The sequence below is a fragment of the Amblyomma maculatum genome, chromosome 10, assembly GCF_055883805.1.
Source record: "Amblyomma maculatum isolate TAMU_Amacu chromosome 10, ASM5588380v1, whole genome shotgun sequence".
Taxonomy (NCBI): Eukaryota; Metazoa; Arthropoda; class Arachnida; order Ixodida; family Ixodidae; genus Amblyomma; species Amblyomma maculatum.
This window is the reverse complement of record NC_139353.1, coordinates 5425036-5442347: the sequence shown is the minus strand read 5'-3', so window position 1 is coordinate 5442347 and position 17312 is coordinate 5425036. Positions and strand designations below refer to the sequence as shown.

The 17312-nt window shown below is 47.7% G+C and overlaps 1 protein-coding gene across 3 annotated transcripts in view; it reads right to left on the bottom strand.

Annotated features, from left to right (window-relative positions):
- The window catches only part of Pkc98E (Protein kinase C), a 61297-nt gene extending 55674 nt beyond the window's left edge, over nt 1-5623 (bottom strand). For 2 of the 3 annotated variants that reach the window (XR_014701402.1, XM_084581782.1), the window contains exons 1-2: nt 4950-5623; nt 3361-3412 (exon numbers count right to left, since the gene is read on the bottom strand). Coding sequence is in view for 2 of the 3 variants with exons in the window: in XM_084581782.1 (XP_084437908.1) it covers nt 3361-3412; nt 4950-5312 (415 nt within the window). In the remaining variant the exon portion in view is untranslated. The remainder of the gene's footprint in view (nt 1-3360; nt 3413-4949) is intronic. The other variant, XM_084581783.1, reaches the window with a different exon arrangement.
- Between the last annotated feature and the right edge of the window lie 11689 nt (nt 5624-17312).

Here is a 17312-nt window from a genome sequence, read left to right as displayed (position 1 = left end):
CTTAGGGCCAGGCCGGTTGGTAAACTGAATGTCGTACTCTTGTAAGCACAGCGCCCAATGAGCAAGACGGCCGGATGGGTCTGTAAGGGTGGACAACCAGCAGAGTGAATGATGATCTGTGACAACAGAGAAGGGACGACTGTAGAGGTAAGGGCACAACTTCCCGACAGCACAAATGATTGCCAAGCACTCTTTTTCCATGACAGAATAATTTTCGGCCTTTGTTAAAGTGCGGCTGGAATAAGCAATTCATGGCAGCCAGGCTTTCGTTGTGCAAAAACAGTGCCGAGATCCACATTGCTGGTTCAGTAGGCGCCCCAGGGTCAAAATGGCGGAGAATCAGAGGTGATACTAGAAGGCGCTGAAGCGTCAAGAAAGCCTCATCACAGCCGGATGTCCAAGACGAAAGAATGGTGTCACCGGCAAGGAGCTCAGTCAGCGGTGAGACGATTGAAGCGAAATTGTGGACGAACTGACCAAAATATCAACACTGCCCGGTAAAGCTACGTAGCTCTTTTAGTGAAGTCGGGCATAGAAACTCGGCGACTGCACACAGTTTTGCAGGATCTGAAGAACCCTGTCTTTAGAAACAACATGTCCCAATATAGGAACTGCTGAGCCGCGAAGCAGCACTTTTTCAAATTTTGTTGGAGGCCGGCGTCAGTTAAACACTGCAACACATGCTTGAGGTGGTCCAGGTGGGATACAAAATCTTCGGAAAATGCAACAACATCGTCCAGGTAACATAGACAGTCGTGCCACTTGAGTTCACTTAGAATTGTGTCCATCATGCGCTTGAAGGTGGCAGGCGCGTAGGACAACCCAAACGGCATGACGTTAAATTCATACAGGCTAAACTGCTAACAACAACAACAACAACAACAACAACAACAACAATAATAATAATAATAATATGTGTTAATTTGACCAATGAGAAGCCAAGTAAACTTTTTTCTAACTAAAAAAAAAAAGAATAGTGTGTGTGTGTGTGTAGGAGGGGGGGGGGGGGGTCTGCACAGTGTTTCCTGCAACTGCAAATGTGAAATTGTACAGATAGCTGTGCACCTTCACAAATTTTTGAATGACTAGCACCAAGCAGTTACCACACACCACACTGACAAATATACAGCACAATGTCACATAAATTAAAAGCTAGCTCAAGCAAAAGACTAAAAAAAGCCACTGTGTCACAAGCTGCCTCACCTATAGAGTGCAAGTTACGAGATTTCCGGCCTCACATATACAGCGGAAGCTACGGGATCTTCCCGCTCCTCTGAGCAGGCTTCGACATAAATCCAGAGGCAGCAACCGCGAGTCCTTGACGCGGCCACAGCACAGCCAGCCGAGAGTATAAAAAGGCATACCACAGCACACCCGCGACAGTGCGTTCTGGGAAGATTCAGTCTTCTGAGCCTCTCTCGCGGCCGCTCTGGGAAAGCATCTTGTGTTTCACCGAGCCCATGATCAACTCATCATTCTCCTTATCTGTACGGCCGCCGCTACCCGACTTCGACACCTCATCTAACAAGAAAGCCGTAAGAATTCCATTTTGCCACAGACTGTCGGTTAATAGAATATTGTTTTCGCCTTGGTTTAACCTTGATCTGACTTGGTATTCTTACGCTGTGTTTTCTTTGTAGCTCTTGCCCCTACTTATCATATTTAGAATACTTGCTTTGTTATCTTTATAGTCTTCCTTTATCACAGTGTTTTGTTATTGTCGGGTTTTCCTTTTGTCATTTACCGAATCTTCTTTTTTTCACTATCGTGCCGTGGCATTTTGCTTTTTATTGTATTCTAATATTATGCAGTGTAATTTGGACTACTATCCATAAATATTCAATTGTTTGTAAAAGAAAGTGACTTTCTTGAACTTCTTCCTCAATCACACACCGACACACTTACTTCACGGGTTGACCGGTCTAACTTTTAACAGTGTTCTCAAACCTCATAGAGTGACGACGGGTAACCGTAAAGGGGATCCCACACCTCTGTTGACCGTAAAAGTGGGGGTTTGTGACACACTGCCACTCTAGCCATCCATATTATGGAAAATGAAGGATATGAGGAGGCAAGATGCAGGTGACTTGTATTTTCTTGTAAACAGTACTTCTTGTTGCAGTGCATCTTGCATGCTCTAGTTCCTGCAGCTGAAATAGTGTTTTGCATCACACAGATCCTAAGTAGGCACATCATCAAGTATTGCTTTATCCAGCCCTCAAGTATGTTGTCGTGATCCATCTTTAAGAGCTCTATAACAACATTATATAACATTTCAGCATAGCGTTACTAACAGTGTGGAGCTACTATCGTAATACTATGCTAAAATGCTGACTTTCCACAGTAAGCTTCACAATGTTTCAGCCAGTTTAGTAGTTTGGTTTAAGGGGTATAGCGTGCCAAAGTGACTCAGACAATAAGGGACGTCGCAATAAAGGGCTCCGGAAATTTCGATCACTTGGGGTTCTTTAAACATGCATTAACATAGAAAAGTGGCTGCTGTGGCCAGGTTCGAACATGCACGCATTCTTGGGATCAGCTATGAATTGCCCTAACCATTAATTCACTCTGGTGGAGCTCGAGCAAGTTTGAGTAAGCGATGAACAGGAACAATTCAGCATTCCACCTAATGTTTGCAGCAGCTTAACACTGTGCTTTGGTGCTCTCATTCTCAAAAGACGAGCTTTGCAAATCATGCAAGCATTCCGTGATTGCAACGCACATAGCACACAGTGAATCGACATAAAAATTTTACAGTGCTACCTATCATTAGTGCCTTCAGCTTTGTGTTGGTAGGCACACAAGTAATTTATGCTGGTTCATTGGTGCACAAGTAACTTAGGTTAACATGGGGGCAATAGCCTCCACCAAGGATCAGAACTAATCAATGGCAATACAACCAACATGTCCAGCTAAGTCAAAGCAACATTCCTGTAATGTAATGCACCTGTAATGCATGTTAATTCAGGAACTCAAATTAGTATCCTTATATATTGGAATTATGAGGCCGAAACTTGCATGCTTAGTGAATTGCCACGGTTCACCACGTCAACAAATGGATTGAAAGATACAGAAGGTGACTGCAAAAGAGCTGACGGTGAGAAGCAGTTGCAACAGCAGTACCCTCATGTATTAAATTTTACAGACCCACTACTAATTAAAAGAAATGACAATTTACTGCAGAACTTTAGCCTTCAATACGCAACACTAGAACTTGCTGCTGATGTTTCTGTTAGAATTAGATGCTCACCTTACTTTCAGCAGAACCAGGTCTTTAAAAAACTACTCTCTCTTTAGCAAGTCCATTCAGATGGTACGATTACAAAAAAGCAAGTATCTACCTGCAAATAGCAAGCTTACCTGAGACCAATTCGATGACCACATGAATCTTCCCTCCAGGTTCAAGGTCAATCTGTCAAACAGCACACATTTTTCTGTTAGTGCTAGACACAGACTTCGCAATGCAAAAATAACAAAAGTGAGAGGCAGCATCAATAGGCAAGCTTTCATTCAGATGTACAACATGTTTTAAACAGCTGTGTCTTGACAACTAGCTGTTTCGAACTCGCCCCTACACATTACTGCAACTATCCACTATTTCTTTTTTGTCACTGTTTCTCTGGGTGCACAAAAAGTAATTTGGAATGATGGTGACAGGGCTATGACAGTGCATGAAAAGGATTGCTCTACACATCAACAAATCTGGGTAACTTCCATTCAGTCTGTTTTACCTTCCAAATCCTAGCTTCTTGTCTTGTAAGCGTCAGTTTTAGGCCCATTAATCTCTAAAGCAAGTTTGTTGTGCTACAGCTTCAATACTTCAATGGTGAAACTGTGTCATGGCAGCCAATGAAAAAAAAGAGGACACTTCACAAAACTGTTGTGTGTAGACGCATATAAATGTCAAGCAAGCTTGGAAAATATACCTTGTTGGTATTCATCATGCAGCGTATGTGCAAAATGCAATCCTTGCACTCGCTGAATATAAGTGCAGTCATCTACATAAACAGAAACCAAGTGAGGTGCTCAGACAAGCTCAACACAGTGGACAAAGATGTTGAGGGCATAACATCTTTACGCCTTGTGGACGCCTTTCCGTCGTGTAATAATAATAATAATGAGTAACTTTTGAGAGTGTGCTTGACAGAGGTTTTGCATATGTATATGCACACACAGTGCAACAGACGACGCCTGCAGATTTCGTTATTGAACTCGGAATTCGAAGTCTTCCATCGACCCCGTGTGCATGTTACACGTATATAAGTGTCGAGTGCAGACGCGGTTAGCAGCACGACTAGGAGCGCGGCATACACACTGCAACGGCCGGAGTCCCGTTACGATGGTGGCGGCGGCGCGCGGAATATCTGTTACACGCCATCGCCTGGAGACAATGGCTGAGTCTTTCGCGCTCCGTCACCCGCCGACAAATTGACCGCAATCAACCACGCTCGGCCGAGTCACTCGACGCGTTCTTAATTGCGGCCGCCCAGTCTACATGCCTTTGCGAGGAGTAAACATGAAAGTGGCAAGGAGGCCGGGTCCGTGAGCGGGGGAAGACGGTGATTTCACAAGCCCCTGAGCAGCGCTCGAAAAGACCTTGAGACGCTCGTCGCAAGGTAAACAATAATCTGGCGATTTTGGCTCGTGAGGCGGGCCGAGCACGCCGGCCGGCGCAACACACCTTGGCACGGCGTATAACATCCGTGCAGTTGGCGATACTGCAGCCAGCAGTCACCGCGCGCTGCGGGCAAGACAGCGCACGCGATCGCCAGCACACGACAATACCGCTCAGTACTCGGGGTGGACATCGCGTCGCAGTGGTGAATGGGCGTTCCGACCGGCCGAATGTTTCCCGATTTATCCGCGGCGGCCGGGGATCGGAGCGGCGGTGGCGGCCAGGGGGTGGGGAGAAGAGGGGACGACGCGATTGAAGGAATGGCCGCGCTTACCCAAATGTCGTTCTCGTTGCTGCCCTGCTCCTTGGCCGAGTTGGCCAGCTCGTCGAAAGAGACGCTGCAGTTCGCGACGAAGTCGTCCGAAGGCAGTGCCGCGTGGAACACAGTGAATCCCAGGTTCTGGGCGCCGTGCACCTCGGCCGTAAAGTACTCGTTCCAGACGGGCTTGAAGGTCCGCTGCTTGGTGCTGGATCGGCTGATGAGGATATCATCGACATTGATGGACACGTAGGGGTCTATCAGCATCAGTTGAGGCTTCGAGCCGACCACATTCGCGTGCCGGGTGGTCAAGTCTGTCGGCTTGAGCTCCACGGCTTCGCATATCTTCAGCTTGACGGTGCCCGTAAAGCTTGGCATGTCTGCGGCCTTCTCCGGAGCTTGGGGCTCTGCGCGCCGGTGGTTCCCGCGGGGCCCTCAGCAGCCCTCGAAGTGCCGCGATCCTCGCATATCGGCGCCGGCTCGTCCGCTGCGCCGCTCGGACGTCCCCGGCCTCACTCGATGGGCAAAAACTGCCTCCAAATTACTTCGTCCCGGCCTCTCGAACGGCCGATTTCGCGAGGACTAATTATGCGGGTCAAGCCAGCTATCCCACAATGCGTGAACAGCCGCGGCGCACGCGCAGTGTGTCCGCGAAGCCGCAGTTGTCGAGCGCGCTCCTTTATTTTGACGACCGCTCCCGCGTGCTCCGCAGCGACTCGCGGCACCGGTGCGCTCACGAGGCCGCGTTTGACGTCAGGTTCCAGCGCTTCGCGACCGGGGGTGCTGGAATGCGCTCGAAAAAAGGAACGCGTCAGCCAACGCTCGAGGGAGAGAGGAAGCGCCAAGTCTGCGTTAGGCCTCGTTTCGCTTGAGCCGTCTGCTCGTCAACTCTTTAGACACGGCTGCTCATTACTGGCGGGTCGCAGCTTTTTATCAACCTGCTACAATGACGTGCTTCAGCCGCGCATTGCCACTGGTTCACCGACGCATCACGAGATGGAACGAAGCGCGCGAGAGTATAATACCTGATGCGCTGGCCGGCGCTCGAGAAGCAATCAACAAGCATATCGGCGCTCGCCAAAGCGAGTTGCTCTGCGTGGCGCCGGAACTATGCGGAGAAGTAATACCGCAGGATTTCACTTTTTTTTTTTTTTTCGTGCGTCTGCTGCTTTTACCTGTAGTTGCCATCGCAAGCGGTATATAATAAGAATACATTAACTTCCTCAATGCAAAATTATTAAGCTTGTTTCGAAACCGATTATGGTGAGACAATCTCCAACTCCAATACGGAGCTTAATTAATGAGCAACAGAGCTCACGCGTCCTATATGCGGGTACAATGAGAGAGAGAGAAAAAAAATGTTCACCCTGCTCATCAAGAAGCATATACGAGAAATTAGAAGGGTAGCTGCCAAAGCGGACAACGTGTTGATAAAGAGGCGCTTGTAAGGTTTAGAGGATGTTTGCGTCGCCGACTCATCGCAAGGAAATGAGAGCGAGATGACGCACAGCTCACATAAGCTGTTATCAAGAACTGCGATGACTTCATTACAGGAAGTAAATATCGCTCGCTAGATGAACATCTCGGGCGCTTCCAGGTAACGCGCGACGTGACAGGAAAGGAGCTATATATATATATATATATATATATATATATATATATATATATATATATATATATATATATATATATATATATATATATATATATATATATATATATATATATATATATATATATATATATATATATATATATATATATATATATATATATATATATTATTTAGAGTGCAAGATAAACATAGCCTATTGCGATTAATATAACATCGCGAATTCCTCAAGTCGCCGATATTGAAGCCACGAATTGGGTGGCAGGCACTTTACGAAGACATAGCATTCCATATTCACTGTCTTCGCTTTGCTTCCTGCGTATTCCCTCGCATAGGACGAGCATAATACACTGTTATCTCTCGCGATGTATTCGAGGTGTGAACGAACGCGCGCCCTATCAACGCGTCGCGCAGTTGATAGCGCCGCAATGGAGCCACTTGCAGATGTTCATCGATCTAGCTGTAGCTCAAAAGAAGGAAAATCGTTTTCTCCCTCCATGATTCGTGCTAGCACTTGGCTACATAGTGGCCAAAACGTGGCATCGCAAGACATTAACAGACGCCTGCTCAGCGCTGCGTCGATCCGGTTGGTTGGTTGGTCGCACAACTTTTATTTCCATCGAAAATGGGCGTCCTCTTCCCCGCCCCCGGCACGCGTGCCGGAGAAGGCGGGGATTCGTGCGCCCGCGGATTAGAGGCTAGCAGGTAACCCTTGACTTGTTGCGGCCTCTTCCGCCAGATGGACGGTGCGGTGCTGGATCGCAGGGTCCGCGCTTCGCAGCAGGGTATCCCAGGCTTCTTCTTCTTTTTTTTTTTTATAACATTGTTTTTTGCCTCAGGTCATAATAGAATATGTAAAAATTAAGGGGGGTATTAAATGAAAGAAAAAAGGTTAGTTGTTCTAATAAAGTTCAAGAGAGAGCGATGATAAGGCCCTTGAGTCCATGCACTCTACTTGTAATATTTTGTCCTATCCCCGGAGATTGTGGGCACTACCAAATTATGTGGTCGAGGGTCCCTCTCGCTCCACAGTGTTTGCACAGATCATTGTTCCTAAGGTGTGGTAGCGCGTGACACGCCCAGACCGGGTTCATGAACGTATTATTGAAAAATTAAAAAAAAAATATTTCCAGTAATATACAGGAAATGTTTGTAGCCGCCTCCACGCGCGACAGCTTCTCAATTATTTAGGCTAACATCTGGCGGGGGAACCAGTCTACGTCCCAATTTATAATGGTCGATGATTTCCCCGTAATTTTGCAGACGCTCGTCGTATGCCCAGTGTTTGATGGGCTCGACGGCTACCCGGAAGTAGAGAGCTCGGGCTAGCTCGTGAGCCGCCAGGGACGGCAGCGTGAGCGGGTGTCCAAATTAACTGAATTTTCCTATTCAGCGTTTTTTGAATAGAATTTTGGCTGCCTCCGGCGATATCTTCCCCTTTTCAAAATTTTGGATGGCAGTTTTGCTGTCGCTAATTGTGAACTTGGCTTCCGTTCCTACGTAAGCTAGCGCTATTGAAACTTCCTCCGCAGTCTCCATGTTGCGGCCTTTGATGGCTGCTGCGGATACCGGCGCCCCTCGGCCATCGACTACCGAGGCTACCGCCGCACCTGTTCTGCCACCTGCCGCATCAACATAGACTACTTCATTCGCTCCCATGTTCTTGAACCGTCGCTCTAGAGCTTCGGCTCGTTTGGCCCTTCTTTCGACATTAAATTCTAGCAAAAGGAGGGGGGGGGGGGGGGGGGGATTATCAAGGTGTTCTTGCTTTCCCTACTAATTGTGACTTTTTTTTAACTCCTCTGTTTGGGTTGAGGCCTACTTTTGCAAGGATCACACTGCTCGTCTCGGTCGTGCTTGGTCTCTCTAATTGGGAGACTCGCACTGCTTCCACCAATTCTGCCCAGGTGTTATGCACCCCGAGTTCGAGCAGTCGATCGTTCGAGGAACCCATGGGTCGATCCGGTTGGTTGCGGTCAGCACGTCATGTACTACATTTTTGGCATGTGCGCGCGCATCTCCTACAAGAAAGCGAAACAAAGCTTTCCAGTGATTTGTCATCGCGGCCCTAAGTTACTAAAATCGCCACAGACCGGCGCACGGCATTACAGTGACCTAAAAATACGGCGTGAACTGATACCAAAATTTAAGACTTAGGACTTTGTGACGTTACTTGAGGCATTTCCAGCCTCCGAAAATCTATTGTTGTGGACGGACGACCAAAGTAAATTTGAAGTGTCGCCCATTGCTCACTCCTTCTCGAAAAAAAAAAACAAACAAACAAAAAACAAAACACGCCTTTTTGTTTAGGGCATCCAGTTTTTGACACTGAAGTTTTCATCTGTATAATCTGACATCTGAGTACTGTGAACGTTCGTTATCGAATGGGGTACAATTAACCCCGTGAAGAGCTAATTGTTCTTCAGTTTCTTTAAGATGTATGAAAACAAAGCGATTAAGATGAAGCCCGCCATCAGCGCACGGTTGGTCCACATCTTCTGCCTCCCGAAACAAGCGTAAAAGCACGTGTCGCGTCGCCGTGAGACACAACGAGCGGCAATCGTGCTTGTTTCCTGTTTCGGCAATGCATGCGTATATCGTGCGCTCAGACGTCCTTGTGCGCGAGTTAGAGCCGCCGCCGTGATACATTTAGACAAAGACGATTCTGATCTATAGCGTGGCGCCAGTGCGTGCGACGGGTTTAAGTAGCAACAACATTCAAGGCCTTTTTAATTAAAAAAAAAAGAAATAAAGAAAAAAAAAGGGCCTTTAATGTTGTCGCTCATCACGCTCTGCTCACTACAGAGGTTATAATCGATGGTCCGTTTTGACGATACGATATGAACCAGACCATGCTGGCATCCCATATGTCTGTCCCTTCTAGCCACCATACCTTGGTATATAGCTCCATGCACATATAATTAACTTCGGGGCGACGCGCGTACCACCTTCGGCGTCCAAAGTGGGAATGCGCCCCATAGGAAAACATTAAACGGAAGTCTTAAACGCATTTTAATGATTGCACAGTGCAAGTACGATAGAAAGTAATGAAAAACAGCGCGAAAACGAAGACGAGACCTGTGTTGTGTGGTTGTTGCTCTCCTCTAATTTGATGGCACATACCCACACAGGGGAATCGGCCAAGAATTGGGGTGCAGAGATATTAGATTTTGAAATGTATATAATTACATCGCAAAAAAAAAAGTAGAAATTAATGATAGGGAATAGAGAAGGAAATCTAAATATCAAAAACCAACATAAAAAAAGGGTAATTACTAACGCACGCAGTAAGAGAATACTGAGGTTTATATGTACAGATTAAAAATTCAAAGCACATTAGCGAGGCAGACGTTTTGTTTCTATTAAGAAGTTTTGAATGGCGTTAAAAACAGACCTGTGGCTGCACCGAAGCAATGGTGGCACCGAACGATAATAAAATCTGGCTGCTCAAATTAAGACCTAGCTGTTGTAACGGCTTCTCCGAATACCGTTTCCTCTTCGTTTTAGCGTTGCTTTTCATTAATTTCTGTTATGCACCAACTAGCCCGCCAATATGCTCTCTTGCAAGTACGATGTCGGCCCTTGATGAAAAAAAAAAAAAAAAAAAACCAATACACCCTAAAACATATTGAAAAATTACGAAACATAATTTCTAAGGAGATGTATTTTTAAAACACCGTGAGCGCGTGAGGGCCGCATGCGTGGCCACCGGCACTGCATGGGACTTCTCGTTTCACCACGTAGGCAGCCATTCGTTCACAGTTGGCATGTACTTTGAACTGTGACAAAATATACACCGACATTTAGAAGCTATATATCTTTAAAATGGCACGATATATAAGTGTGCTGTGAAGCCGGACACACCCTTAGCAGGTGCTCTGTGGACTGGTGACTCACCGAATCTCTCCAGAAGTCTAATATGTTGTTACGTGACCTCCACTGGTTCATATAGTGCGGTCGCTGAAACTGCAGCTTTGTAGCTCTACGCGACCCGGCCGCTGTTCGCGTGTATAGATGTCGGAGCTAGTGCAGTACACGTAACAGAATGTTGGACTCCAGGAGAAGATTGTGCGAATCTGAAACACCTGCTGGGAGACCAGGGGTATGCTAATTTTAAATGTCCCTGCATACACAGTGTTTTGCAGAATATATGCCAATTCTGTGAACATATCAGTGCACAAGGAAACGAAAAAATTCGTCGGAAATTTTGTTTAAATGAGCATCTCTATGCATTGAGCTCCTGTCCATGTGCCGGTGACTCCCGTGAGGCTTCACAATTTTCCAATCTGTTTTATGAAGGTTTGGTTTGGTTTGTGGGGTTTAACCAATGAGAAACGCCGTGGTGGAGCACTCCAGAACCACCTGGGGTTCTTTAACGTGCACTGACATCGCACAGCACACGGGCGCCTTGCTTTTCGCCTCCATCGAAAAGCGGCCGCCGAGACCGGGATTCGATCCTGCGTCCTTGGGAACAGTAGTCGAGCGCCGTAACCACTGTGCCACACCGGCGGGGTTTTTATAAAGGGTATATTGGGCTTTTCTTAATGAGGGGCGATATTGTACTCGAACGCTTTCACTTAGATATTGTACTTGCGCTGTGATATAAGAAATGCTTTATGCACACGAGGCACTTTCCCATTCTGGACGCAGAATTAAGTGGCGCTGAACGCTGCGCCGACCATTCCTTGCCTGGCGCCGTGCACGGAGCCAACATGAATCCATTTACAACATTTGACTATTGTGCCGGAGTTCCTGGGTTCGACCCCTACCGCCAGCAGCTGCATCTCGATGGAGAGGCGTCCGATTGTTGTGCGATATCAGTGCACGTTAAAGATCCCCAGGTGGTCAAAATTACTCCGTAGCCCTTCACTACGGCTCCTTTTTTTCTCTTTTCATTTTTACTCCCATTTTTCACCATTCCCTTACGGCGCGGGTCAGATGTCCACAGAAACAAGTGTGGCAGATACTGCGCCTTTCCCTTCCTGTGAACCAATATTTATTTTACTATTATTATAATTACTACAACATTTGATCAAACGTTGAAGCACTGCTTTTGATGTATTTTTCCCCGTAAAGTTTCTGAAACGTCAAAGTTGTAATAACCTTATTTAAAGATTATGCAAACATAAATGCAACCTCTAAACTGGTTTAGTTTGGCTTGTAGTGTTTAACGTCGCAAAGAGATCCCCATGAGAGACGCCGTAGTGGAGGACTGCGGAAATTTCGACCACCTGGGGTTCTTTAACGTGCACTGACAACTCGCAGCACACAGGGACACTCTGTCTCGCCTCCATCGAAACGCAGCCGCCGGCGGTCGGGCTCGAGAACAGGTACGCCGGTGCAGTACGTAGTCGGGCGTCGTAACCACTGCTCCACCGCGGCAGTGATAACGTAACACATGATGGTATAGAGCAGAGCCAGAGACATCGGAAGTATATTTCGAGGGTTCGATCCCGACCGCCGGCGGCGAAACGACGAGGCGTCGGTGTGCTGTGCGATGTCAGTGCACGTTAAAGATCCCCAGGTGCTCGAAGTTACTTCGTAGCCATCCACTATGACTCCTATTTCTCCCTTTCTACTTTCCCTCCCACCTTCCCTTACGGCGGTTCAGGGGTCCACAGAAATAAGTGTGACAGATACTGCTCCTTTCTCCTGTGAACCAATTATTATTTCCACGGACTAGCGGCCAGTGACGTGTGTGTCGGCTGCGGCGGGGTATAAACTCTCGACCATATTCTAATGCACTGTGCTGCGCTAGCCGAACCACACCGCGAGTTGTTGGCGGTTTACAGAGCGCAGGGTGCAATCCCGGACAACGTCGATGCGCTCCTGTGGCCGTCGGGCAGTGCACGCGTCCGCGACCGAACATATCTCAGAGTGCGTAAATACTTCGAACAGGCGGGCTTGACGTCCCGTCTGTTCCACTTCGCCAGACAGTGCTAGCAGTGACCGAACGCTCTATATGTGTGCTATCTCGAACGATAACGGCCCATCGCCCCACATCGACCGTCAGTGACAGTGTAATCGCTTGTGTGGAGGCCCACCCGCAGTGCCGAGTGCTCCAGTGAACTAAGAAAATTTACGGGCTGGCCTTATGCATCCTACTGCTCCCCTGTAACACAGTGTACATACCTTTTATTTTTACCTACCCTGTCCTTCCTTCCTGTCGCTCACCTCTTTGATTTCCTCTCCAGTTACGTGCTTCTGATGATTAGATAGCAGATATATCGGGGTTGGCAAATATCTTTTTGCTTCCGTTTTTTTTTTCACGTGAATAAAAAAACCACTACTACTACTAAAAACGCCCCGCCGCGATGACGCAGTGGTTAAGATACTCGACTACTGTACCGGAGTACCCGGGTTCGAACCCTGCCGCTGGCGGCCGCGCTTCGACGGAGGCGAAACAGGGAGGCGTCCGCGACCAACGTTTACAAACGTTGTCCGCGACCTAGCTGTGCGATGTCAGTGCACGTTAAAGATCCCCATGTGGTCGAAATTACTCTGTAGTTCTCCACTATGGCACCTTTTATTGCGAAAGCAATACTACGCCATGTCTAGCCGCTCGTCACTGTGTGCCGTGTCCGTGGTCTCCGAGTTGGCCTGCGCCCAACAGAAGAAGAAGAGTTGGACGCGTCGAAGCCGAAGGCAAAACGTTTATTGAAACAAGCGTACAAGAACAGGGTACATATATAATCAATTGGAAAAAGGTGTCGAACATCACATGATCACAGGATAACACACTCGGTGATATCGGCGCGCGAAAGCAACACGGTACACAGAATGGCCACATCGGCATGTTATCGCGCCCCTTCCCCGTCAGTTAATACCGTAGCGCTGCACAGGTCGTCGTTCACGAGTAGACCGTCTAAGAACCAGCTGTGCCTCAGCCTTCGGTAGTTCGGGTTCTGTGCTTGGAGTCGGTAGGAATCTGAAGAAATCACTGGTTGCATTAGTTGGAGCTGCCGGTTCCGACACCCATGCCTTTCGCAGATAGTCCCGATGACGTCTATGCACACTCTCTTCAGACGTCTGAACTTCGTACATGACGTGGCCCAGACGGCGTAACACCTGAGCGGCTAGTCATGTAGGCCCTCGGCTACAATTTCTCACGCACACAGCATCCCCACACTTGAAAACCTTTGACGGCACACGTTGACACAAGCCCGCGCTTTCCATGTCGGGGTGAAGTCTTGACAGGGCAGAGTGGAAATTCCGCCCCAACATGAGCTGCGACTTTCCGGTCTCAGAATGAGGGGTGGGTGCTGCGTGAACAAGAAACGAGAAACTATACGCCACTGTGCATTGTCTCTGGTTCTTGAATGCACACTTGAGCTCGCGAACCATCCTTCTGCTCTTCCATTGCTTGAAGGATAATACGGCGCTGTGTACATAACCTGGATGCCGTTTAGCTTTAGGAATTCCTCGAATTCCTTGCTTGAGAAAGCAGTCCCATTGTCAGACACTATAAGATCTGGTAGACCGTACGATGCGAACATTATGCGCAACTTTTCGATCACTGAAGAGGACTAAGAGATAACATATAATCTCGATCTCAGCCCAGTTCGAAAACGCATCCTCTGCCACAAGAAAACAAACGCCTTCGACTGAACCCGCAATATTGATGTGAACCCTGCCGCAAAGTATTTCGGGTTTCGTCCAGAAATGTGCAGGTGTCTTGGGAGCACTTTGCCTGTAATCTTGACATGGTTTGCAAATTTCAATCACGAAATTTTCAATCTGCGTGTCAATTCTGGGCCACCAAACATAAGACCTCGCGAATTCCTGGACGATTTGTATGTAGTATGCTAAGAATTCGCTTCCGTAGTCGTTCCGGTAGCACTCGGTTTCCCAAAAGGAAGCAGCCTCGATCGACGGATAGCTCATATATCGCCTGCCATGGTAGACAGAGTATTCTGAAGGCACCTTGTGATCGGGCCAGCCGTCGATAACCTGCGCCTTCACCTGAAGTAATTGAGGGTCATGCCTGGTAGAGGACGCCACTTGTGCAGTCAGTGGGGTTTTTGATTTATTTATAGAAAGGGAAAGGCGCGGTAACTGTCTCACTTGTTTTCTGTGGACACCGCAACCGCGCCGTAAGGGAAGGGAGGAAGGTGGGAGTGAAAGTGGAAAGAGTCAGTGGGGTATAGTCCATTGTTTCTAGCATAGAGAGAGAGAGAGAGAGAGAGAGAGAGAGAGAGAGAGAGAGAGAGAGAGAGAGAGAGAGATTTTATATAACAGGAAAACGTCGCCCGGCACCTCGGTTTCATCTCGCTTCTCTTGTCGAAATATGCCGAGCACCGGTTTGTGATCTGTGAGAATAAAGAACTTCCTTCCACAAAGATACTGATGGAAAGGACGGACGCCAAAAACGATGGCTAAAGCCTTTCGATCTATCGGGCATGCTTTCGTTCGGTCTTTGTTAACGTTCTTGATGCATACGCGATGGGTCTCTCTCGTCCTTGAGGGTTGCGGTGTGCTAGGACTGCTCCTACTCCCACCGGTGAAGCATCGCATGACAGAACTAAAGACGAGCTGGGATCAAAATGTATCAGCAGCGATTCGGACGTTAGAAGCTGGCTTTCGAACGCTTTCTGGTGTTCTTCACGCCACATCCACGCGACGATAGTCTCCAGTAGACGATACAAAACTTCTGCGACCTCGAGGTTCACCATGCCGAGAAATGCTTGCAGCTCTTTCTTGGTTTTCGGTACAGGCACCTGATGAATCGCTTCTACCTTAGCTTTCGATGGGGAGATACCACGCGATTCTATCCGGTGGCGTAAGAATCCCAGGCTTTCTTTAAAAAAGTCACACTTTGCCGACTGAACCCGCAGTCCCGTTCTTGCAATTCGTTCGCAGACCTCTTCGAACCCTTTCATTTAAACCAATTATTACTATCATTAAACCAACTAAATCTACGGAATGAAAATGTGGTGTTAAAAAGCGCAATCACGGTTCTATTATAAAAATAATACTAGCTCAATTTCGACTCTCTCGCGTTTAAGCGCTGCTTGAAACCAGCCAGCAAGTTGAGCTCCGCACGGTGCCTGTGCTTTTATTGCTAAAATGATATTCTATAACAATCAAAACCACGGCTAGCAATTTTAATTCATGCCTATTTTAGTGTTTTGTAACGTCAGCAACGTGAAATTGCCTGCATACATGTTTTATGGGAGCGCGGAGGTTTAAAGTTAGGTTACAGAAAAAAAAAATTCCGACGATTACGTTACTTCGTAATGCGAAATTTGAGCGCAGCTCATCAGTAATAATAATAATTGGTTCACAGGAAGGGTAAGGCCCAGTATCTGTCACACTTGTTTCTGCGGACACCTGAACCGCGCCGTAAAGGAAGGTGGGAGTGAAAGTGGAAAGAGAGAAAGAGGAGCCCGGAGGGCTACGGAGTAATTTCGATCACCTGGGGATCTTTAACGTGCTCTGACATCGCACAGCACACGGACGCCTCTTCGTTTCACCTCCATCGAAACGCAGCCGCCGCGGTCGGGATCGAACCCAGGTACTCCAGCACAGTAGTCGGGCGTCTTGTTACTCCACCACCGCGGCGGGGTTAGCTCATCAGCTTTCATCGTTTTCAGTAGATTGAAGAAAATATTTCGAGCTAGACATGTATGTATACAATTAAAGACAACCATTTTGTTTTTCACACGTATTCCTTCAAGAAACACTCCACTAACAGTTCTTGGCTGTCATGAAAGAAGCTTTGTGGTCGGAGAAATGAAGAGAGAAGTTATCGGGAGGTTGCGGGAGGCAGTGCGTGGGCCCATAGGAGCGTTGCGCGGCGAAAAGACTAATGCCACAAGCTGCAGACGAGAAGAAATAACCTTCGCAAATATCTTATAATCCACGTTGCATAAGGATATCGGACGGTATACCCTTCAATAGTTTTCAACCGACATGCGTCTGTGGTTTCCGGGATTAGTATGGTGTGACCAGAGGAGATAGCAGCGACTGACGCCGCTGACGCCGCTAGCGAGCCAAGACAACGTGGCTCTGCGTTTCGGCTTGGGGTGAACGCATCGTGATCTGCTGATTGCGAGCCGGCGCTTCAAAAACCGAACACCGTCGCCGCCAAGCAGGAAGAGGGAGGGGGGAAGGAGGGGCTAGGCTATGCCTCCACGTAAGAATGCTTAGCAGTGAGCTCTACCCCCCCCCCCCCCCTCACCCTCCACCGGTTTCGGCGCTCCTGATAGAGTACTTATAGGTGGCAAGCAAGGGGTGGTCAAGGCTGTCGAGATGTGTCTATATGTGTGCTGAGAAATGACTAAGCAGATGAAATACGTGCATAAACAATGCGACGCATAACCTAGCAACTCAAGAATGCTGCGGCATGCAAATACCCCACACAATTGGAGGCCATCCAGCCAATACCTCGACGCAGTTCAGAGAGGGACCCCAGCCTTCGTCTACTTCTCCCTATATGCTGGAGGCAATTTCTTCCTTTCCTTTCTTCTGGACACTCAGCACGTACCGGTCGCCAGTACAAAGCCCTTTTTTGACCTACTGACGTGAGAGTAAAAACTCTTTTCGTGCCTCACTTGCGGGTAGGCTGCCCCCTTTTGACGCCATTGGATGGAGGACCTCCTTGAGGGGCATTCGCCACAGCATTCTTGACTTGTGACTATGCAGTTGATTACCCACGCAAATCGGCTCTATTTCGTAAGAGCAGATGGAAAGGTTCTCGCACACATGTGGTTGAAATTTATTTCTAATGCTGTTTTACAGTTTAAAATGAAAGCTTATTTGCTTAG